Source organism: Spermophilus citellus (assembly GCF_964194105.1).
Source record: "Spermophilus citellus genome assembly, chromosome: 1".
In the NCBI taxonomy this organism is placed as follows: Eukaryota; Metazoa; Chordata; class Mammalia; order Rodentia; family Sciuridae; genus Spermophilus; species Spermophilus citellus.
Window position 1 is genome coordinate 31,985,930 of NC_138182.1, and position 24,465 is coordinate 32,010,394.

The window sequence follows — 24,465 nt, forward strand, 5'->3', positions numbered from 1 at the left end:
CTCTGAAAACAAAACAAAATGAGTCAAAATTACACCTCAAGGAGCAAGCCACTTGTTTGACTTGGTAAAACAACACAGATGACTCACTATTCCCTTGTTTATTTCAATGACTGTTCACAATATTACAATAGGCATAGGACTGGCTCACCTTTTAAACATCCTGAATTAACTCACTCCTGGGTAACAAGGTACAACTGCAAGACCAATCCTCATTACTTTCCTGAGACCTCTCTTATTGCAGTTTGAGTTTATCAAACTTAATCTATGCTTTTTTTTTATGTGTTAAGCTTAACATCACCCCTCTTTGATGCCACCATCTTTCTGATACACAGGGAACCTCAGAAGGTCATGGTTGGGTGATCAATTCCTTGCTGGAACAGAGGCATCTACACTGCAGTGCACTCAGTGGAGAGTACCTTCTTGAGGCCCAGGTGACTTGCTACCAAGCAGCCTACAACACAACATTGCAAAGTTCTGTGTGCATTGGGGGCTGCTGGCCAAAGTTCACCCCACAGCCCTTCTCATACCACGCTGCACTTCCTTCCTAGCTTCCATGGGAACAGTTCTTTCAAACCTGCATCAAGTGAGATGCATTTAACTGACCCCATTTCTTTTAACAACCGAGCATGACAGCATGTAATAGCCTTGCAAAGACGGCACACGGCTGCCACCGCTCTGCCTCATTACTCACTGTTTCAGGATAGTGCTGAATCCAATATGCATCCAATATGCACATTGTAGTCACGTCATGCCTGGGAACCCAAGTACCCTTTTGTCCTAGTTCACCTCCCCATTTCATCTTATTTAGCATTTTTAGCTTATGTCTTGTTTTGATATTTGCTTTATTTCATTGGGTTATCCCATTCTGGCTGGTGCCCTGCTCTGTGTGCTGAAGATGCAGAATTCTTTCCTGCATGTTGTTGGCCACAGCACCTGCCACAGTGACAGCTTCAGCTGAGAAAGGTAGAAATGCATGTGACCGTTTGCCTTTGGATAAGGACACATTTTTTAGGAAGAAGAAAATGTAACAGAATTAAATGCTTTTCAATGGTTTGCAACAGAGGGGAAAATGATGGCTTCATGGGCCCTGGGAGTGTGGAATAGCCCAGTGAACGTGTTCATAGGACAGTGTACCCCCTGGACTCTGGTGACAGGACTAAAATCTCCTGGATAAATGAGTCAACCACAGGATGTTGCTCCCTAGTTGAAGTTTGCAAGCAGTTAGGAGGTGGGAGGATGAAGGAGAGAAAGAGGAAAATGGACCCCACCATTCTTCCACATTATTAAAAAGTCAATTAAGGGGATCATGCCAATTCTGGGCACCCCAAGGAGATGGTTTTCCCAGCCTATTCCCTCATGTGGGCTGCTTTGTGAAAAGCAAGTGCGATTCCCAAGAGTTCTGCTCAGGCTAGTGAGAACACCCACAAGCACTTGTAAACACAATTGGGGAGCAGGGCTGTTTGCCTATAAGGATTGTTTATGTTATAAAGTTGGCTGACACCATGGTTAGACAAATGCTCCCACTTCTGTGGAGATAAAAGGCAAGCATTTGCCAACAGTGAGGAGTGTGTTCGTTCTGTGGCTAAATGGCATTATAAAACTTCCTAATTAAGCATAGATGCCGATGAGATTTTAGCATCATTTCTCCAATTTAGCTTTACATACTGGGTGCGCTGTTCAGTACAGCATTAACTATAAACATTGTTGTTACTGCCCCCAGCTGGAAAACAGAGCAGTTTATGTGTGGAAGAATAAAGAGATTATCTCCCATCTGCTCCTGCCCATTATTCAGGGAAATGTCATTTTGTCGGCTGAAGGGAACCATCACTAGGATTTTAGTTAAATGGCCTTTTTATATGTGGCTATGAGTATTAATTATTATGTTTACTTGGTATTTTGCTCCCATCCTTAATCCTACAAATTTAGTAATTTGATTTCTAGAGATTTATCTGTTTTTTTGAAATTAGATGAGTTTAGGTGTATAGTTTTTGTTGCTCAAGTATGCACAATTGTCATTAGATATACTGGATGCCTATTTTTATTTATATATCAACTTTACACATATATTTCTGGTTAAAATGCCTGAGGCTAGGAGACATGATTTAAAAAAGGGTGGAGTATAGTGTGATTCAATTTATATAAAGTACAAACCAGGCAAAGGTAATTAATGCAGATAGACTCGGGGGTCAATGTTTATCTCTGGGGCAAAGTGACCCTCCTGGAAGGGTCTAGGGAGGGTGATCCTTAGATGCTAGGAATGTTCTATGCTGTGTACAGTTTGTGAATCTCCATTGAGATGGGCATTTTTTTTTTTTTTGGCAAATCATGGTTAATCCACCCTCCCCTTCAAAAAAATAAAGAATAAATAAGGTTCTTTCTCCATCTATAGAGCCAGTTTACTTAGGTAAATAAAAAGGTGGACGTGCAATTTGTAGGTGCATATCAATCCAAAAGATACAAATAGATACAAATGACTTAAAGATGTCTTAATGAAGCTTGGTGTTTTCTTGCTTTAAGCAGATTTGGGAGTTATCATGATGGTAGTATATTTCAATAATTTGTTTGAAGGTGCTCATTTCTGCTTTCCTAAGTCCTTTTCGTTGAGTGCTTAATTATATAAAATTAAATTTTAAAATTATACATATATATCACATATTTATATTTTTTTGGGTAAAATTTGGCACACTAATTTATGAAAATGCCAGATGACACTATATTTCTCCCAATAGGCTCCATTGTTTGGGGGAAACAAATGCCAAAACCAGCAGAATTTTTCTTGGCGAACACTAAGATTTAGAACATTACCTGGAGATGATTTCAGAGACATTAAGATGGAGAAGAGAAGTTCCTTAGAACTTCTCAGAGTTCATTTCTCAATCCATCAAAAACCATCCTGCTTGTGGATAACTTAAATAGACACATTTCAATGCCCCTTGCAGGAAATTCTAGGGCCATTGACTGGAATAGAAAATGATGGGATAAAATTCTTTAACCCAGTTAATAAGAAAATCAATATTTCCCATAGACTCTTTTGCTTGAGCAGATAGGCCAGCTAAATAATCTGACAGTTACAAAATATTGAAAAGTGAATTCATGCAATAGCTAATACATAGAGGGATTTCCAGGGGGGAAGAGAGGTAACAATAAAACAAAAACAAAACAAAGAGGTGGAGAATTGGAAAACACAAGCTTACCAACACATACAATGCATTCTATAGCCCACTGTACTTGGAGGCGCTTCTACTACTAACGTGGAAATGCATTGTTTCATCCATCTAAGAAGGTCAAGGTTGGGCTTGATGACTTTAAAATGACAGTATACTTCTATAGAACATACACTAATGTGCTGTTTTTCTTCCATTTGTAAAGGGACAGAATAGCACTGAAAAATCATTGTTTCAATTAACAACATCAGGCAAATGCTTTGGCATCAGCACTAAATATACTGTCCTTTTAGCCATAAGGGAAATTGATACTGAGCATGTGCAATGGAAAGAAAGCTGGCAAATGTCAGTGTGAATAATGGGTGAAAAAAAGGAATGAGGGGGTGTGGCATCTCAATCAAGATTAAAATGAAACTGATAAAGCAGCATATGGACTGGATAACAAATCAAAAGCATGTTTATCCACTGAAGGAACTGGTTAATGGAGACTGCCAGCACGTTGCCATGGAAACACTGACTGTTGAGCTGCACCATCTCATACCTTATCCAATACATTCCTGGTTGTTGGTAGTAGTCCAAAGACCCTGATCTCTTGATGGTAAACCCGTGGTCCAGCTGAGCAGAGAGAAATGGGGCAACTCAGTGGATCAACATTGTGCTAAAGAATTAAGACTCCAGACCAAGCTGTTCTTCATTAACTACATAAGTATATAAAGTGACGATGTCTCTTCTGCAGGATAACTAGCTAATATCTTAAATCTGCACATTGAAAACAAAAAGGCAAGAAAAGACACTAATCCCTCATGAATATCTTGGAGGCCATTTTGTTAGAATAGATCTAGTTTGTCAAACAAGTTTCCGAATGTGCATTTAATTGGCTTCTCGATTTCAAAAGTTTTAAACACTTTTTCATATTGCCATATAATAGAAAATACTTTATAATTAAGTAAAGTACTGAAATCAGCTTTAGCCACTTAAGAGAAAGCAGAGTGGAACTTCATCCTGCCCCCCCAACAGTAAAACCCCATTAGGTTTAAATTTGAGGGCTTCATATCTATTAAAGAGGGAAAGAATCAGGTTTGAAAACCCCACAAATCACAGCAATTTGGATTTCTTTAAGAGTTGGTCTTCAAAAGCAGAGTTACTCTTAAAGGTGAATCCTAATTACATTTCTGATCTAAAGAGATATAGTATAAAACAGTCAGTAAATTTTCTCTATGAAAATAAGGCAAATAAAATAAAATGAAAAATAATTTTCACTGTATATTAAAAAGGCATATGTACAGTTAAGTGCTTATGATTAACAAAAGGTACAATAATTAGAAGAACGGTAAATTCTCAAAATTGTTCACCTGGAATAAGATGTTAGCCTTTGACTACCTGGGAATAAAAGGTTTAATCTTGAAACCTGGAGAACAATAATCATGCTGTACGCCCACTTTCCCATTTTGCCCGTGATAGGATGCACACATTTCTTTAGGGAGAGGCCCATGAATTCTTTCAAGTGCTGCACTGGTGTGATGTTCATGACAGTTTCTACTTCTAAATTCACAAAGGCATTTGCAAACCATGCCAGTGCACGAGGCATTTGAACTAAAAACTGCACAGAGGACTCAATGCTCTGATTAGACACTGGGTGATCCTACTGTTCATGGAAAGCATCGTGAGGTTTTTCATCTTTTTTTTTTTTTTTTCAAAATGCATACCTCTTTTTCTTCTGGGAAAACAAAAACAAAACAACCAAAAATCGAAGGACACTTGTTTTTAGGAAGATGGTGTATGCATCTGTTTTAGGCCACAAAGATGGCTACAGAGTAACTGGTTCTCCATTGCCATCTACAGGCAAAATGCCATATAACATGGCACAAGGTCTTTTCAAAACTAAGCTTTTTTCAGTATCACAATCATATGCATGCTGATTAGAATGGATTTGTTCAATTAGACTGAAATGCTCTATTTGCATGAGCAAAATGCAAAATAAGAACTTTAAAGCATTAGGAAAATTATCGGTTAAAATAATAAACAGCATTAAATGGAGAAAAATAAATTGGAACTGACATCTTAGTCATCGGTTCTTCATCAAGCTGAGCAAATCTAATAATGCCTCCCTCTCCTCCCTCAGCTCTCAAAAGTCCACCGTTAAAATGTCATCTCTAATTCCACTTTATGTCTATAAATTGCATTTTAATAACCTTTTGTTTCCCTTTCTCTGGTGTGTGTGTGTGTGTGTGTGTGTGTGTGTGTGTGTTTAAATCTCCCAACTACTGGGAAAGGTAGCAAAGGGACAATGGAGTCTTTCTAAGAGGCAAAATGCTGCAATTCTAAGGACAGCCACGGGTCTCCACCTAATCACATTGCTTGACCCGATGTCAGAACACCTTTCGTCTTTTGAAAGGGACCTGTGATCCCTGGGAACCTTCAGCTGGTAATTACTCCCCGAGCCAACTTGAAGCCCTCATGCGAGCTTCATATAAAGTTATCATTTGTGCTTTCTTTGGTCTTAATAATGTCGTGGGTGGGATGCAGAGAAGGAAAATAAAAATGACAACATGAACAAAAACATTACAGTTCAGAACCATAAGCACATGTTTAACTACGCTCTTGTCATAAATTACATCCGTGAATCGAGTCTGTCATGAATTTTTTTCTTTTTTTACTTTAAGAGAGAAAAAGTGTCATGGATTTCCTTATAAGTAGGTAGTGAGGTTTCTAACCAAGGAACAAGAAGTAGATCTTCGTAAAGACTAATTTAATTGTTGATTTGCCAAAAACAAAAACAAAAACAAACTGTCACTATAATCTAAATAGTGTGTATTTTTTTCCAAGGGTGTACATTATTTCCAAAAAGTTGGTCCCATGATAGAGGCAATCTAAAATAAAATACATAATTTTATAGTCTCCAGGGAGATCATATATTCTAGGGAAAAAATTCTGTCTGAATGAAATTTACATTGAAATCAGCTTTTTCTATCAGATAGAAGTCACGACTGTGTTATATTAATTATCGAGCTTCTTATGATGTGGACAAACCAATAATTGTATTGAATTATTAAGCTGTCAAATGGGCTTCCTAGGATACACCAATTATAAAACATGTTTTTTCTACCTTCCACTTATATTCTGCCTCACAACAGAATATTGTTGTTCAGCAGCCATACTTAAGTTTGAAATGAAATATTATTTAATGCCAGGGTTCCTTTTTCTTGTGACAGACCCATAACAATTGGTCTTTGCCATTTAAGAATGGAAACATTTTTATGGGCTTATCCAACATTATTCTGAAAGTTAATAACAAAGGCAGCCCGGCTGGCTGGGTTTCTATTTCCCAGCCCCACCCTGGGACTCATGACCTCCCTGGGGTCTTAAAGGAGGGCAGAGATGTTTATGAGAGAAAAGCACCTTGGAGAAGGTGCATAAATTCACATAACACGGCAGATCAGCTTCTCGGGAAACAGCCTCTGAAATTTACATTGATATTCTCTTGAAATATTAATAGTAGCAGTTAACATGTGAATTGTGTCAAAGAGCTGACAAAGGCCCTTTCTAAGATATATTTCTCCAAAAAAAAGCCAATTAATTTGAATCTAAGTCAAGTTGATAATTGTCTTTTAAAAAGTTGGTAGGTGCTGAACATGAAATAAGCATGAGACAAATGTGCAACTCAGCATTACACAGGCTACCTCGAGGTTTATAAATATATTACCGATTTGTGCAGTTTCTATGGAAAACATGTTAGTGACAAACTGAGAAATTTACATTCAAAACTGCATTCAAAAGTGATGCAATCATATTTAGGAAACAAAAAATCAGTGGACATTTGATTTTCAAATACTAACTGGGATGTTTTGAGAGACATTTAGATGAAGTTTTAATAAACTTATAGATATTAAGTTTCAGAATTTATTCAGGTTTGATTAAAATAACATTTTCCCCTCAAGTATTTGTCCTCTGTCAATTGAAAAACTGCCCTGAAGTTTCTGCCCCTAGTCGTTGTAGGACTCCCAGAACACTTCGAACAAACCATTATCAAGCAACCAAGGCAAACTCAACCGAAGACTAATTGAAATAAAAGACCAGGAAAAAAGAGAACAAAAACAAAACGACAGAGGTGGCGAAGGCACTCTTTCTAGCAGTGGTAAGCTCTGAGCAGGAGCAGAGGAGCAGTCCCTTTCATGGACAAGCGTGCTGGCAGCCCATTCCAAAAGAAAATCGTGGACAACTGGAATCAAACACTTTGGAATGGACTCATTCATATCTTGAATGAACAATGAAAACAGAGCTGAGGTGGTTCGATTTAGTTGAGCATCATCGTGAGACTGTCACTGGCCAAAACTGACTGAGCATTGGCTGGGAACAAAGAATGCTGACCATAAATGGAAGACAGTGGAGGACAATTTGAGTTTTCTTAGAAAGAACTAAAGAGAGGGCAAGAAGAACCCCTTGAAATTTTAAAACCTCAGCAGCACTGAGGAGCATCTGAAAGAGTGTGGATTCTATTTAGCACCATCTGTTTGCTCATGTGCCAGTTACCCACACACATGTAACTCACTATTGAAAAGGTTCAGCTGAGAAACATGGAATGCACACTGTACCACAGCGAGTGTGCATGCATTTGTACCATTTGCAAATTCTGGAAGCCCATATGAAACATTTAGTAACCCAGATCTGGGATTGATTGTAGCATATAGGTTCCTTATTTTATCTTTAGCTTTATTTAGAGCTTTAGCAAAACCAGAAAGGAAAAAAAAAAAAAGAAGAAAGAAAGAAAATAGAAACACCCTTAGAAGGAGTTAAACATTCAGTATTGCTCATGAGCGTGAGGAATGTTAAAAAGCATAAATAATTTCTAAAAATCTGACATCGTGTCTTAAGTTCTTTGTTCAGAAAAGCAAAAAAGCTCAAGTGATTTCCACATTGAATATGCTATTAAAATTTACATACTCTGGAAAAAAGGAAATTATTAACTCAAGCAATCTGGGACTTGAATATATTTACTTTAGAATATGACACCAGGAAGTATGAGGTTTCATTATTTCTTGGCCCAATTTAATCTTTGCCTAGAGCAGCTATCAAATTGCATGTAGTCTATATCTGCATGTATAGAACAGAAAGAAAAATGGGGGTGGGGGCGGCCATATGCAGCAGCATCAATAAAATGGTAAATGGTAAAAGACTTCAAATTTTAAGAAAAGAAATTTCCAAGGAGTAAGACATCATGACTTCATTGGGTATTCACAGCAATTCAGTCTTATGGTGCAAACTTCTGATGTATTTTTCTTTAGTATAAAGATTTGTGGTGTCCCAATCTCTGCTGGCTATGTTGTCTCTCTCAGCTTCCCATCCCTTCTAGGTCCTGGAGAAAGGACTCAGTGAACTCTCTTTTTTGAGAGCCAAAAAGTTTGCATTGGCACAGAGTCCAGTGTGGGGGAGAATTTTTGCTTTAAAAAAATAAATTGTGAAATTAATATATACTGCAAGATACCCTGGAGGTGCTGGATAATGATGAGATGCCCAGGGAAATGATTTGCACACACACACACATATATAAACCCCATACCTCCTCGTGTGCATTAAGTGGGTAGAGCTGTCTAAAGAAATGACCTGTTCTGCTGTTTCTGGGTGGAATCTCTTGAGTAATGCCTGTCTCTTAGGCAGGTTGCTTTTAAAAAGTTAGAGGTGGATATTTCAGATGCTTACTGCTATGACAGAAACTCCGGCTGCTGTGCTGTTCGGCTTGGGGCCTGTGTTGAAATGCTTCTTTATCTTTCCAGCTACTGACAGCTGATGTTCATTTTCTGGGAGGCCATCATCCTGGAGGGAAAAAAAAGAAATAAGAAAAAAAAAGTAAAGAAAGGGGGAAAAAAAAATACATGGGGAAACGCGGCCGAAGTCTTCTAGTCCCAGGCTGTGATCTTAGATTTCTGGTGTCAGAAACAAAACAACCAAGGTCTTCCCATGAAACCTTGTTGGAAGTACTGCTCTGAGGTCTCATTCATTTCTATATCTGCCCTACAATTAATTTTCTCTGTGTCATCTGATCCTCAGAGGTGTGTTTCTAAACTTAGAAAAACATCTAAATTTAATCTGAATCTTCTGATCTAAATTTGAAAAATCAACTTTCAACCTTGGCTCAAGGAACTATGTTAAAGAAAATGTTAATCTATTAAAAAATCATAATCATCTGCCTATCTGTTTTTCCTCTCTCCTAACCCATCATTTAGACCCCAAACCAAGGGAACTGGCAGACCTTGAATTGTGTATGACTGTAAATAAACTTAGTCTTGTTCCACAGCTACTCAATATCCATTCTAAAAATTCCGGACAGTCTTCCAAGCTAAAAATTGTTCTTTAAGTTGTAAATCCTTCTTGCTGCCTTCAGATCATCTGTTATTATGACATATTCCATATCAGAGCTCATTTCAACTAAGGCTTCTGCTCTCTGCTGGAGCCATATATGACTGAGGCTGGACAAATTGCTCTCCTGCACTAAATACTGTTAGAATAACAATAGCCAGGGTCAAGTATACACCACCACTTACTCGTTCATGATGAAAAGGCTGCATGATCCCTGAAGGCAGAGACTATGGAATCCCCAGGTCTTATCCTAGAGCTGTGGCTTAGAGTAGATGCTTAATAAATAATTATGGAGCAAATGAATGAATGGATAATAGTGTTTATTATTATATGTTGAAACCAAAATCTTGGCAAGACTTCCTCATTTTTCTTCTCTCTTTCCTCTCCATTATTTTGCACTTCATTTCTTGGCTCTACCCAGGAAAATACATCTGATGTTCTGCAAGCAAGACACACTTGCTCTTTTTGCATGAGCTGGTCTCTTCAGATGGGGTTTACTCCTTCTTTCAGTAATTGGGCATTCACTTATTCAATGGATACTGACTGCAAGTTTATAGTGGACTAGGCATTGTGATAGGTGGTGGGAAACTGCTGGTGAGCAAAGAGAATTATGGGTCCTGCTTTCCTGGGTCCCATGTGCCTTCTTTTTCCTTGAAAACTTGGGTCTGAATGAAGTTTTCTCCAATTAAGTATAATATATTCTAATGGCTCTTCTGTAAGCCCTTAATGCTTTATCATTATATCAATTTGCCCTATTTATATTTTTTTGGTGTTAAGTGATTTATATCTATCTATCTATCTATCAATCAATCATCTATCATCCTTTCCCTTTTGTGCCATTTCTTCTAATTTTTTTTTATCTTAGAAGCACTTGGTTCAGTGTCCTGCACACAGTGGGCATTCAGTTTATGATATTCCTGGACTTACTGATTAATGACTAAGAGAAGTAACAGCATGTTTATTAGGATGCATCTGAAATCAAATCTGGAGGAAGAAGGTTTTCCAGCAATGCTGAGAGAATTTTAAAGAATTCTGTGTTGTGTAAAGAGTTAGAAATAAAGTGAAGACCAATTATGGTGGGATGATATTTGAGGAGGGAACAGAAACAGGGACATATGTAGCACCTTGTACGTAAAGAGCTATGTTAGGATTGGCAGGATGTGGGAGGAAGAAATGATCTCTGCCCACTGGAACCCTTCAGGCTAACTAGGAGAGAAAGTATGCACACACCATGTCAAGTAATAAAACAGATCAAGATTAAAAAAAAAAAAAAGATCTGTCACAAGGTAGCTTCACCTCATGGCTCAGCTAGAAACCCCAAAGGAATTCAGAGGAGAGAGGACACATTTCCCAATGTGAACACTCAGAACAGATTTCATGAGAGATATGGGATTTAACCTGGTTCTTAATGAAGGGGAGAAGGCTGACAGGGAGAGAGGAGGGAAGGGGATGTTTTAGTACACAGTGGGTACAAGTAGAAGCCACTTATTGCTTGCCAAGCAGTAAGTCAACCAGTTTATCTCTAGGTAAGAGTTTATGGGGAAGAATAGTGGCAGAGAAAGCTAAAAGAATTGGAAAAGGTTGGACGTAAGTAAGTACAAAAAAACCCAGAGATTGAAGTAGTGGTCTCAATTAGGAAAAACGTGATGCTTTTTAATAAAAGGAATGTCAGTGTAGAGTATGTTTTATGCTACACCATCCAGTTGCTGACTCTACAAATAAAAGAGATGTTGGATGATAATCACAAAGAATTATGTGATCTGGAGTTTTATATATAAGGACAAATTCAATGGTGTATATTAAAAAAATAGTGGATGGAAAATCAGGTCTCAAGAATTTAAGTCAGACAATCCTCTTAGAATTGAATTTGGGGGATATTTGAACATTTGACAAGGCATGAAAAAATGCTGTAAGTCTTAAAAATATTAGCATCATGACTCTGACATGTTTGGGGTTCAGTGTCCTTCACACAGTGGGCATTCAATTTAAGATATTCTTGGACTTATTGATTAATGACTAAGAGAAGTAATAATGTACTTATTAGGATGCATCTGAAATCAAATCTGGAGTAAGAAGGTTTTCCAACAATGTAGAGAGAGTTTTAAAGGATTCTGTGTTGTGTAAAGAGTTAGAAATAAAGTGAAGACCAATTATGGTGGGATGATATTTGGGGAGTGAACAGAAACAGGGACATATGTTTAAAGGGGCCACCCTCCTACAGTGGTACCCCATGGGCCTCACAGCCAACATGGTACATGTACTTTTAACCATTTGTTAATAGAGTTCCAAGCTACCTTGAGAAAATTAATTTATATGAACTTGCAATTATTTTGAAAATCATGATCAGGAAGCAGGCAGAGAAAGGTGATGCAAAGGTTAAATGTTATTGACCCTGAGCTAAGGGTTGTACATGTATGATCTCCTTCATCCTTCATCTAGCATCTACTATGTGTGTTCTTAGTCCCATTTTGAAGATGAGCAAACTGAGGCTCAGAAAGGTGAAATCATTTGCGCAAGGTCATACAGCTATAAAGTGCTTGAGTCAGGTATCAATCAAATCTGAAAATGTTCACTATCCCATACCACTTTGTATTCACTAGCTTAGTGTCCAAAAGAGCCCCCTAAGTATTAAGTGAAAATACTCAATGAATCATCTTTTCCATGATGAAAATCACACAATGATGAGAGGGAATGAAAACTGAATTAGGGGCTAAAAAAAAAAAAAACCCAGAGAATATTTGTATTGAATTTAATGGAGCCTGGGAAGCATCTGAAGATCAGTAAAAGGGCTGCTGAGCATGCCAGGGGAGGTTTCTTGTGGCATGTAGTTAGAAACTTCTAGGTCACCTGAAGACTGGGTGTGGCAATGTGACCTAATAGGTTGGCTCTATAGGATACTGTGTGCATCAGGCAGTCCTGGATGAAATGAGGTTGCACTTTGCCAACAGAGTGGACCTGTGATTAGTGGAGACTGTTTAACAACCTGGGTGCAAATAAGGAGAAAAGCATCTGGGTTTCCATTGGAGCAGCTTCTATTTGCCCTTTCTGAGGGAGACTCATCTCTTGTTGAAAAACTCCACGCCTGTCTCGCTTCCTGACCATTGGTATCTTTCCCAGAAATTTGCTTTTACCCCGTTCTACCCCCACCCCTGGTCCCCCGTCAGTTCTTGAGCTCAGAGTTGGCTTTCCTATCGCCTCACAATGGACTTGGTTATCATTCCCCAGCCCTGTCTTGGTCCTAATCTCCTGTCAAGGTTCATAGCAACTCTTTTAGATGCTGGGGCCTGGAGGTTCAGGCTTCCAGTTTTAAATTCTAGTGAAGGTTCGCGCTTCCCTGGGGTTGTTAGTTTATGTTGAAGCAACAAAAGTAACGAAACAACTCTCACAACTTGTCAGAGATGCTTCTGACTTCATAAATCTGAAAACATTTCAGTGTTTGTTTTCCCCAATGAAATAAGGCATCTCATCTAAAGGAGGTAAAACACGCACATGTGCACACGCATACCCTGGCAACTCAAAAGTCTGCACCATTTCTCAATAAATTCCAAAGGTTTTCAGCCTAATTGGATTAAGAGACATAAACAACTGGCTTTGCAAGGATCTAATCTGTACCTGAGCCATATGGATTGACGGCAGAGATTTAGCTAACTTACTGTCTTGCATCCATAAAATAAATAGGGCCATTAAAAACATACATTTTTATATATACATCTTTATCGCCATTATTTAGAAGAGATTATGTGCCAAAAATGTGCTATGAATTTTCTAAACGTGACAAACCTGGCAATATTTTACAAATAGTTAGAGTATTATTACCATACGTTCTGGTTTGGGAGTATTTTCTGAAGTTTGACACGGGCTGGTTGTGGTTTGAGGTTAGTGGTTTTTGATTTAGAAATTCCCATCTACTACTTGGCACAGCATTGCAACTGACAAGAACAAAATTAGTTTGCAAAATGGAAAATGAACTCTCACAGCTGTCTGCAGGAGACCCAACCTCCAGGTCTCCATTCTCTAGGGCTGGCTGGGGAAGAGCTGGGGGGAGGGTGGTGGTCTCGGATGTGAGGTCACTCAGTAGAGTGAATTTCCCTTTTTCCTTGGGGAAACCATCTCAGGAGTCATGCATTAGAAAATCTTCCTCCCCTTGTGGATTTGGGTTTTGAATCATGGATCTGGTTTCCAGTGTATTCATTGCCAGACTCTATTATTAATAATATCTGTAGATTTATGGGAAGCATGTCAGTCTGGAGTATTTTACTACCAGAATATTCTGATTCAGTTGAAAACAATTCCAAATTCATTAAAGTGCTCTTCAAGGGCAGTTCTATTTCGCCCAGATTGTGCTGCCTCTTGGTTCTTGTTAACCATCCCCAGCTGCATAGAACCACAGCACCTTGGCCCTCTACAGCATGAACCTGTGCACTCCTTCAGTTCACACTGCACTTGGGGAGAAAATGCAAAGTAATTAAGATCTACCTTAAAGCAAGGACAGGGTAAGATGCCCAAGTAAGAAGTTTGATGCATTATTACAATGTCATTGGGCTTAACTTAATTCCTAACAAATTCTACCAGCACAATAAGATCAAGGCATTCAAATTTTTATGTGGGTAGGGCTGATTTTTATTAGTCAGCATGAAATATCCTAGAAGATTATCCAGGCTCCTTTTTTTTTCCTTTGTCTTTTTCCTTTTGGAATATCTTGGCCTAGCAGTATCTTTGCAAAAGAGCAGGTAGGTAGGATAAAGGAGCTAAAATAAAATGTAAAGACTAGGAGGTGATAAGAAGTCTTGAAATGGCTGCACGACTTGACTTGATATATTCTAACCAGTCCTTCACATTAGAACAGTTTCTCAAACTTACTCTCACATTATAATCACCTTCCAAGCTTTGAAATTGCTGATGCCAAGATGCCAGTACAGGAAAATCAAATCCAAATCCCTGGAGGCAAAACCCAGCCATCAGACTTTGTGCTAGAGACTCCACTGAGCTTTATGCTAAACTCCTTTGTGCCTCAGTTTTCTCATCGGCAAATTAAGGAAAATAATTTGAGGTTAAAGAGACTCCTAGAATTATAGCAACCCAGAGGATTAGGAGAATAAAACAGGCAAAGGCGAGTTAGTATTCTGAAAACAAAAATGCAACCAAAGCAAAACATTTGAAATATGATAACAATGATAATTTGATCCTTATTACAAAGAAGAAATTTTGTTTTGGCAATGTCTATTCGGTTTGTAGATTTATCACCCACCTACATTTTTTTCTTTTTTGGTACTGGAGATTGAACTTAGGGACACTCAACCACTGAGCCATGTCCCCAGTCCTATTTTGTATTTAATTTAGAGACAGGGTCTCACTGAATTGCTTATTGCCTCGCTTTTGCTAAGGCTGGCTTTGAACTTGAGATCCTACTGCCTCAGCCTCCCGAGCCACTGGGATTACAGGTGTGCACCACTGTGCCCAGCCCAACCTACATTTTCTTTCCAAAAAGCTTCATTAGGGGCAAGTGACTCAACCTTCACCCTAATTCATGGAATGATCTAGATATATCATTGCCTATTTCACTCTTATATGTGCCTAAATCCTATGGTACTCCACTAGATGTGTAATAAGGTTAGTAAACTCAGCTGGGACAATGCCTGTTGGGATATCATAACTATATTAGATAAGTTGTCAGGAGAAAGAAAAGCTGATAATGTCCATATAACCTACATGGAGCTTATGGCATTCAAGCAGGATAATTTTTTTTTGAGTGAGGGGCTCTCCTCCTTAATCAAGCTACTCTTAGGCCAATACTGATGACAATTTGCATTTCTTCACATGTGACAATAGGTAACAGAGTTGCTGCCCTGCTCAGACTCAAATTCTTCATGCATTCACTAAGTATCTATGTTGGTGCTGGGGCTTCAGAATGTTTAAGTGTATGATCCTCTTTCTATCCTCTTTAGAAGCAGAGAAGTTGATCCTATTTTCCCCATTCCACAGGCAGGAAAACAGGTTTGAAGGAAAGAAACAACTTGCCCAAGGTCACACAGGTATTCAAGCTCCTTCTGGAAGTCTCCATCCCTTTCCTATGCACTTGGCTGCATGTTGGTGATATCATTCATTCAGTGGGCTCACCAGAACCATCCACCGAGAGGCCATGCTCATGACCCTTTGAGGCCAAGGATACCAAGAAGCAGGGTGGGGGTTGCACCCAGAGTGTGTTAAAAATAAATGCGAGCTCAGTGGAAGCTCCTGGAATGAGGCTAAAACAAGTGACTTTTGCTGACTTAATTTTTAAAATTCTATTTCCCTTATGCTCTATTTTCTGTTTCATAAGAGAACTGCCTTTTCAATTCCAAGTGTTCCAGGTGGAAAGGTCATCGTATAAGCAATAGAGAAAATTAGAACTAATGAGAGCACAGGAAGAGCTCTCTGCCGACCTCCTTAGGGTTCACATAATTATTATTACCTCTCTCCCCCTTAGGGAGTATACTTTGTGGTGATCAGATATAATTTGATTGCCAAATGCAAAACGTCTCGTTAAATGGATATCCTTTTAAATCCCTAATTTATTTATTTTGATGGCATGGTCATTCCTGTGTTGCACTCAGAGACCTCAACAAATGCTAAATGCTGTCTGTGAAAGCTTACATATTGTTTTGAGACAAAGAAAATAAGCAGTTTTCTATTTAGTTGCTATGTAAAAGTATACATAGAAACTGCCTTCTTTTCAAAGGCAAAGAAGCAGTTTCTACACGAGGCATTCAAAAGGTTTTGCTAAAACCAATACAGATATTTTTCTCCCTTAGAATGTAGTCTGGTTGAATTATGTAAAGGGTTATCTTTTTTTTTTTTTTTTAAATCTCCTTGTGGCATTCAAACAGGATCTTTACTTATTATTAAAGGGCCCGAGAGAACATTCTGAAGCCCCAGCACCAACATAGATACTTAGTGAATGCATGAAGAATTTGAGTCTGAGCAGGGCAGCAACTCTGTTACCTATTGTCACACGCTGATTATTACTTAAACATTACTCTTGATTTTAGAAAGTGCTTTTAGGGAATCTGTAAGGAAAATCTGAAAAAAAAAATAGTAGAAATCCAAGTTCCAGAGGGAGCCACTGAAGATAACTGCCAGCAAGATGGGACCATGTGTGCAATGCAGGTAGAGGAGGCAGAAAGTTAATACTAAGAAAATGAGCACCTAGGTTTTCAAAGGTAAGAGCCAGAAGTCTTCTTAATCTTCTTTTTCTACCCTAGTTGGGTTGGGATAATATTGATAGAGCACTATTTGTCCTGAAGTCAAGGTAAGCATTTCTCTTGTTTCTAATTGAATTCTAGACCCCTCATGTATAGATTTGCTCACATTCACAAAGTCACCTTTCAGCCAATATCCATGTTGGCTGGAGCTGACCCTACTGGAAATCTCCTTTCCAGTCTCCTGCAGGACTGAGCTTTGGCATTGTTCCAGGAAACTTCCATGGCAACCTCCCCACAGAGGCTGAATAGGCCAGCCCTGCTCACTGCCCTTAACTGTGGCTGCATCAGACATTGCTCCTGAGAGCGGGTCTGGCAGGCAGTAAAAATAAAATGTATTTAGGAATCTAAAATGGCTCTTTGTCACCCATTAATCTCTTCCTTCTGTGGCTCATGATGATTTTTTTTAAGACCTGACCTTTTTTTCTTTTATAACTTTATTTGTTTATTTATTTATTGTTTTGAAGTATGGGTTGCTGAGGATCAAACCCAGTGTCTCACATATGCTGGGCAATCACTCTACCAAAACCCCAGCCCTCATAATGAGTTTTTGAAAGTCACATTTCATGTTCAGGTTTTCCAGTTTATTTTTTGTGGTCATCTATCTCAGTCTTTCTAGGCCTAATGTGCAATTGGACAAGTTGTGGACCTTGGCATTTCGTTAGTCCATGTTGATTGTCAGAATCAACTGCTGTCCTTAAGAGAGCCTGGAGCTAGCTTGTGGCATTTCTTACCTGAACACCTAAGGGAAAGGCACCATGACAGAGTAAGTTAGTATGGAAAGGTTGCTAACTTGTATTCACAATGACCACAATATTGCTGATGTCCACAATGTGCCCTTATTCAAAATTCCCAGTGCTTCATGTTTAACAAAAGGAGGAGAGAGGTAGGACAGTGAGAATACCTGACAACAAATTCTGGCTCTATTGCAAGCTTGGATGGTTGGAGAAAATCACTCCCACAATGTCAATGTCCTTATCTGTAAAATGGGGACGATAATATTGGCTCTGCCTATCTCCTTGGCTTTTTACTATACTCAAATAACTGCGTCCTTCTCATTTCACAGGAAAAGATAATGCAAAGGTTGCTGAGGCTCCAAGTGAGTACTCTTGGATGTGATAGCCCACTATCCCAGATACTGAGGGGATTAATATTTTTGTACATCTTTACACCAATTAGAACACTCTGCTCTATGAAAAGACTTAAAGTAAGCCTCAGCTGCAAATCTCGATGCATTCATATTCATTTATATTCTCCTGTCATATAAATATAACCTTGCAGCAGATTGTGAAGAATCACATGCACACATAAAACCTAGATCCAGGGGCACCAAGTCGGAGAACTTGAATATGATTCCAAGCTCCTGATACCTCACATGTTGGTACCTCACCTTTTGACTGTGCTTGCAATCATGGCTTGTCCTCCATAATTAGTTACTTTGGAAAAAAAAAAAAACACTTGGCTGCCTGCCAAGATGACAATGCAAAGGAAGAGAACATTTTGTTGCCAGATCATTCATGCAGTAGCCTGGCAACATTGATATCAATGAGCTAACAATTTTACGAATGCCCATTTCTTTTGGTCTATATACATATCTATAACCAAATCTGTCATCTGTCTTCTCTTCTGGTAGGAAGAACCAGTCAGTTTCAATGGGAATAACATCTTCAAAAGTTAAAGGAAAGATCAACTTTTGGAATTACAATATATAGCTTGCAATTGATAAAAAGAAAATAAGTTAATATTTAAATAAATTTCTTAAAAATAGTTTTAATAGAAAAAAGCATTATTCATGTTAAAGCATCAGTAGTCCTTTCTTTGACTATGATCTTACAATTTAAAGCCAGATTTCTTAATTAAACGTTTTATAAAGTCACATTTTAAAAACACTAAATTTTCACTTTGACAAATGAAAGGAAAAATGGATTTTACCTAATCTGCAGACAGTTAGGTAGTGTCCCCATCTGTCAATGGGGATTACAACAGCAGCTAGATTGGTAAATTATAAAGTTGTGGGGAAGAACACTGTTAATGTATATGAGGTGCATAAAACAGGACTGACGGACTCCTGAAGTTGAGCAGTCTGTGTAAACTACTATTATTATTTGTCCAAACAAATCGTATCTATCAGTTGTAGAGAGACACAAGGTCAAAAAAAGAAAAAAAAGAATGACTCTGTTCTGGAACATTCTTTCCTAGCTAAAGAAATGTCACTAGACTCTTGTACTCAAAGGACAGACATAGAAGCAGCAGGTTGGAGCTCTGAGAAATGCAGAGCTTCAAACTGCTGCACTAGTAATTGTATTTTAGGATCTCTCATGGGGTTTGTGAGCACACTCAAGTTTAAGAAATACTGCCTGGAGTACTCTTGGGTACGTGTATAAACTCCCCTGGAGTCATTTGTACGTTGGAAGGAAGGACACAGTAGTAGGACTGATTCAGAAAACCTGCTTTGTCTTATTGATGACTATTCAGCTACAATCTGGACCATAGAAAGTAGGTTGTGGGGTAGGGGATGTGGATCACCTGTCCCTCTCCAGTTAGAAGGCGTTCTATTGGAATCAAATGAAATGGACACATCAGATACCCTCAGGGAACGAATGTAGGATTCTGTAAATGGTCTGGCTCATTTAGGGGAAGGAACAAACCCAAGCACTACAGGAGGCAATATCCTTAGGAAATCTGCAAGCAGTTTTTCAAAGGAAGGCTAGGTGTGCATAGAGGGAGGGGAGTAAGTCACTTACATTAACCCAGGGATGCTCAAGGACCTGCACAGCTGAAAATCGCTGATCCACATTGACCAACAGCATCATGGTAATGAGCTCCTGTGAAGGGGAACATTAGACTCCATTTATTTGACTTTGAAGGTGAAAAGCTGGGTGTTTGCAAATGTGGGCTTTTGTAAAAGCCCTTAATCTTAATTATATCAACTCCACTTACCTGCAACTACCTGAATAACATCTTCAAAAGTTAAAGGAAAGATCAACTTTTGGAATTACAAATATATAGCTTGCAATTAATAAGAAATGAAAATAAATTAATATTTAAATAAATTTCATAAAAATAGTTTTAATAGAAAAAAAGCATTATTCATGTTAAAGCATCAGTAGTCCTTTCTTTGACTATGATCTTACAATTTAAAGCCAGATTTCTTAATTAAACATTTTATAAAAGTCACATTTTAAAAACACTAAATTTTCACTTTGACAGATGAAAGGAAAAATGGATTTTACCTAATCTGCAGACAGGATATTTAGGCTTGAAAGAAAGGAATGAAAAAAGATGTAGAATTTCCAATAGCTAGTTGGTAAAATAGAAAGAACTTTTAGGGGGTTGGTGCTACAGACTGTACCCAGGGGCTCATGTACATTAAACATGTGCTCTACCACTGAGTTATATCCCCAGCCCAAGAGTAGCCAAATGATTCTAAGGAAATGTGTTAAAGTTGCTTCAAAAATTTCCAGACTTATCAATACAAAGAAAGTGGAACTATTAAGAGGTAAGTGACTTGAAAATGCTGCATTGAAATTTTCCTATGAGTTCAAAGTGATTTGGACCTTCCCTATGAGCTCAAAGTGATTTGGACCAGGATGGCACAGCTCTCTCTGGTCAATTTGTCAAACACCTGTCCACCTTTAGAAGTTCCAAATAACAAAATGGTTATATAGGCATTATCTGGTTTCTTATGTACACAGGCTCTGAGTACCACATGGAATGGGAATGACTGATTTCCATTGATGTGGAATCTACCTTAGCTTTCTACCAAGCTTTCCATTCACTTTCTAGCTTGGATCAAGACTTTTTAAAGCTGTGACTGTGCATGGTGCTCTCTACCAGGTGCTGTGGGGATAAAGGAGATGGTCCCATTTGTCAGTAACTGTAAGATCGCAGGTATAGAGTTAGAGCATTAAGAGTTGGGCAGATTCCTGAAAAACCTGGTTACAGGTACAGTGCTTCAACCCTACCCCAACACCACCCCAGTTCCTTTTACCTCTGGCCTTTCTTCTGACATTTCTCTTATTTCCCTACATTTCCCTAATTCCAGAGGTGGATTCTTGGACAGTTGAAGCAAATGAGAGACTTGTGCCCAATATGCATCATTTCCTATGCAAAGGGGTTAGATCCAAGGGATTCAGTTTTAATTTGTACTTACACTCAGGATATAGCAAAAGGAAAGTCATACCCATTGAACAACCAAAAGATGATTATTTTCAACATCAAATTTTCAAAAATGTAAGTCAATGCTTGTAACATGATACAGGTAGAGTATCCCTTTTTCAAAAATCTTGGGACTAGAATGCTTCAAATTTAAAAATGTTTTCTTTTTTATTTAATTTTAGAATATTTGCATTACATAAACAGATATTTTGGGAATTAAACCCAAATTTAAATACAAAATTCATTGTTTCATATGCATCTTATACATATTTATAGCTTCAAGATAATTTTACATAATACCTTTAGTGCACCTATGTTATGACTACAATCCATCACATGAGGTCAGGTGTGGAATTTTCCACTTAGGAGATCATGTTGGTGCTCAAAAAGTTCAGATTTTGAAGCATTTTGGATTTTCAAATTAGGGATATTCAATCTACGTAAATTCAGAAGAGATCAATTACAAGGTTTTGCTTCCTTTCCAAAGTCTACTAATATGCTAATGTAAGAATTTTATAGTCTTTTAGGTGCTGATCTGTATTATTTTAAAAGTGTGTTAAAACATACATAAAATTTAGCATTCATCCATTTTTGAGTGAACATTTCAGTGGCACTCAGTATATTCACATTATTGTGCAACCATCACCACTATTAGTTCAGTGGGATAAACATCATATGTTTGATTCCCTGCCTCTAAACAAACATAGCTTCCCCATAAATTCTTTGTTGATCATTTCAACCTATGTTGAGGATGAGCTTTCTTCCCTTTGATTGGTTAATTGCTTGATTAACTTACCCATACATTATTAATTTGTTGAATACATATTGATCACTAATTAGGTACCAGTTATGATTACCATATAGATCTTACAGGTACCAGTTATGATTTAGGCACTGATGATACCACAATGAATAAAATGGACAAAAATCCTTGCCTTCACAGAATTTGCATCGTATTAGGGAGAGTGTGGAAATAAACGACATGAATAGAACATATCCTCCTATCTATATATGTCTATTTACCTATGTAGGTGAGATAGGTGGTTACCTGGTATACCAGATGGACATAAGAGTTTATATTTTATAGAGAAAAATAAAGCAGATAAGGAGGATCAGGCAAGCCAGGTAAGGCTTAAGAGCTGCAATGGGAGATGGGGTGGTCTGGGAAGGCTTCACTGAGGAGATGATAAGACCTGAGAAGGGTGTAGCAATGTGCCATGCAGAAATCTGAGCTGGGCTCAAGCCTGGTGAGGAGGGAGCACAGAAAGAGGTTTTCACAATGTCACTGGAGTGACAACAAAGTAGAGTCACTTGGTAAGTGCTTGTTAGGATGGCCAAGAACTGATGGTTGGATGTCTGTGAAATCTTAGAAAACTGAGTAATTACAACTTAAAGGTATACAAATCACATTTATGATATCATTAGTCTCTTTGTGCACAATGATTTGGAATCAATAATTTCTCTAGGCTGTAAGGAAGAGGCAGGCACTGGCAACCTACCTTTGCAGAATCAGAAACATTATCCCAGTACGGAGAAGGAAAGTCCACTTGCCCCATCAAGATCTGATCAAAAAGCACCTCCTGGTCATCACCACTTCTGTTTAGATGAACAACAACAAGGAGAAAATAGCACTAAAAGGTCAACTCAGGGCATGTTTCATCATTTTTTTATGCACTGAGCTCTTCCTTTCCCCATAAATGTGTAAAATGTGTGTTCTTAAAGCAATCGAAAACGTCAATATGCAACTGTTTGGGTAAATTAAGAAAGAATGAGTTTTTAAATTATATGAGGAAGATTTATGGAAGGTATATAAATTAGCATGCACAATATGGAAAAAAACAACAGGCATTTCAAGTGAAGTTATTATGTTCTTTTCCTGCTTCAGGCCCCTTTGTTCAAGAGAGGCAAATGGATCATTCAGAGAATAGAGAAATACTCTGTTGGTGCTGAATAAAAATTGCTGCCCATACCCACGAAATGGAGGGAAACCACACAGCAGGATGTAAGTGATTACACCAGCTGCCCAGATGTCCACCTTGAGGCCATATCTGGAAAAATAAGTGATGTTAGAGTTAGCAAAGTCAGGCCAGGACAAATTATGGGGCATGCTTAAATAGATGACTCTTCTATTCCACACCATAAAGGAGACTGAACAAAATAAAAAAAAACCCATGACAAACAGTAAACCAAAGCCCACCAGCTAAACAGAGTTCCAGGAAGTAAGTATAAAAAAATTAAAAAGACTATCTAAGGCATAAGAATAAAAATAAGGGGCTGGGGTGGCTCGGTGGTAGAGCAATCGCCTAGCACATTCGAGGCCCTGGGTTCGATCCTCAGCACCACATAAAAACAAGTAAATAAAATAAAGGCATCGATATAACTATAACTAAAAAATAAATATTTTTTAAAAATCAGAGCAATGCATGCCTCGTAGGCTCATATCCAAATATCAATAAGTGAATGGTGTCAGCAAAAAGGTTTATTACAATGATACCAATTTTGAGATAGAAATGGACCTAACTCTCTAATTTTAGTAATCATAATTATTTGAAGAACATTCTCCAGCTTATGAAGAGCTAACATATATTATCCTATTTAGTTTTCCCAATGACTTTGTGGGTTAGATAGGACAAATATTACCTATTTTATAGAAGATAAAGCAGGTTCAGAGGGTGAACCTGTTGCTCAAGATAGCACCATTAGTAACAGAAATGGACTGTCTTCAGGGTCTTCAGGGCCCAACCAAATTCTCTTCCCACATCTCCTCAACCCTCCCAGCAGACTGTCAGAATATTTTCCAGTAGCAGATGTAGCTATGTCAGTGGCAGCACTTTCTGAGGGAGGTCAGGTAAGGTACAGATGTGGCTTCCAAAATCACTCAACTCTGACAAATAAAAAGTCCCCATTCTCTCATATCTCATCCTAGGAGTTTCCCAATTGGGGTTTCCTTCTCATCTTTTTTGTCTTTCTGCCCACTGGTTCTATGGTACAAGTAGAAAAATCATCTTCAAGTGGTCACAGTGGATGACACTACCTGGATTCCCAAGTGTGGACTGAAATTGCTAATGAAAGAAAATGGGGATGTCCCTCCCAATTTCAGATCAACTTCAGCACCTCATGGCTCTGACTATGGCTGTTGGTAAGAAATAGGTTCTTAGCTGAAAAAGCCTTTCTTTCAGGCTAACCTGAGTTCAAATACTGACTTAGTCTCTAAGAGGTCATGAGCTTACAGGATACTTAAGCCCTCAGAGATGAGTCTCAGTGGATCTATGTGCAAAATGGGAATAGTTCTTACTATTCACCAGAAGAACAAGAATTAAGTAATTGAGTTTAAGGGCTGGCATGTATTAGGTCCTTAATAGTAATAAGTTATTTCACTTTCTCTCCCCATTTTAGTGTAGAGATTTTCATTCCCCTGATTCTGTATAAAGAAACCAGCAAATTCTCAATGGTCCTCTGATGCCTAAGGGTGTTTACTCCACAGGAAATCAATGGATTTCCAAAAGGACCAAAACAGGACCAGAAATGTATAAAGGTGGCTGAGAGAAATA

At 38.3% G+C, this 24,465-nt stretch overlaps 1 protein-coding gene across 1 annotated transcript in view; it reads right to left on the minus strand.

Annotated features, from left to right (window-relative positions):
* Positions 1-24,465, minus strand: part of DCLK1 (doublecortin like kinase 1) — a 342,359-nt gene that overhangs the window by 14,300 nt on the left and 303,594 nt on the right. Inside the window, exons 13-16 of the mRNA XM_081291475.1 lie at positions 22,885-22,962; positions 22,414-22,510; positions 19,501-19,581; positions 8,862-8,975 (exon numbers count right to left, since the gene is read on the minus strand). Coding sequence (XP_081147601.1) covers positions 8,862-8,975; positions 19,501-19,581; positions 22,414-22,510; positions 22,885-22,962 — 370 coding nt within the window. The remainder of the gene's footprint in view (positions 1-8,861; positions 8,976-19,500; positions 19,582-22,413; positions 22,511-22,884; positions 22,963-24,465) is intronic.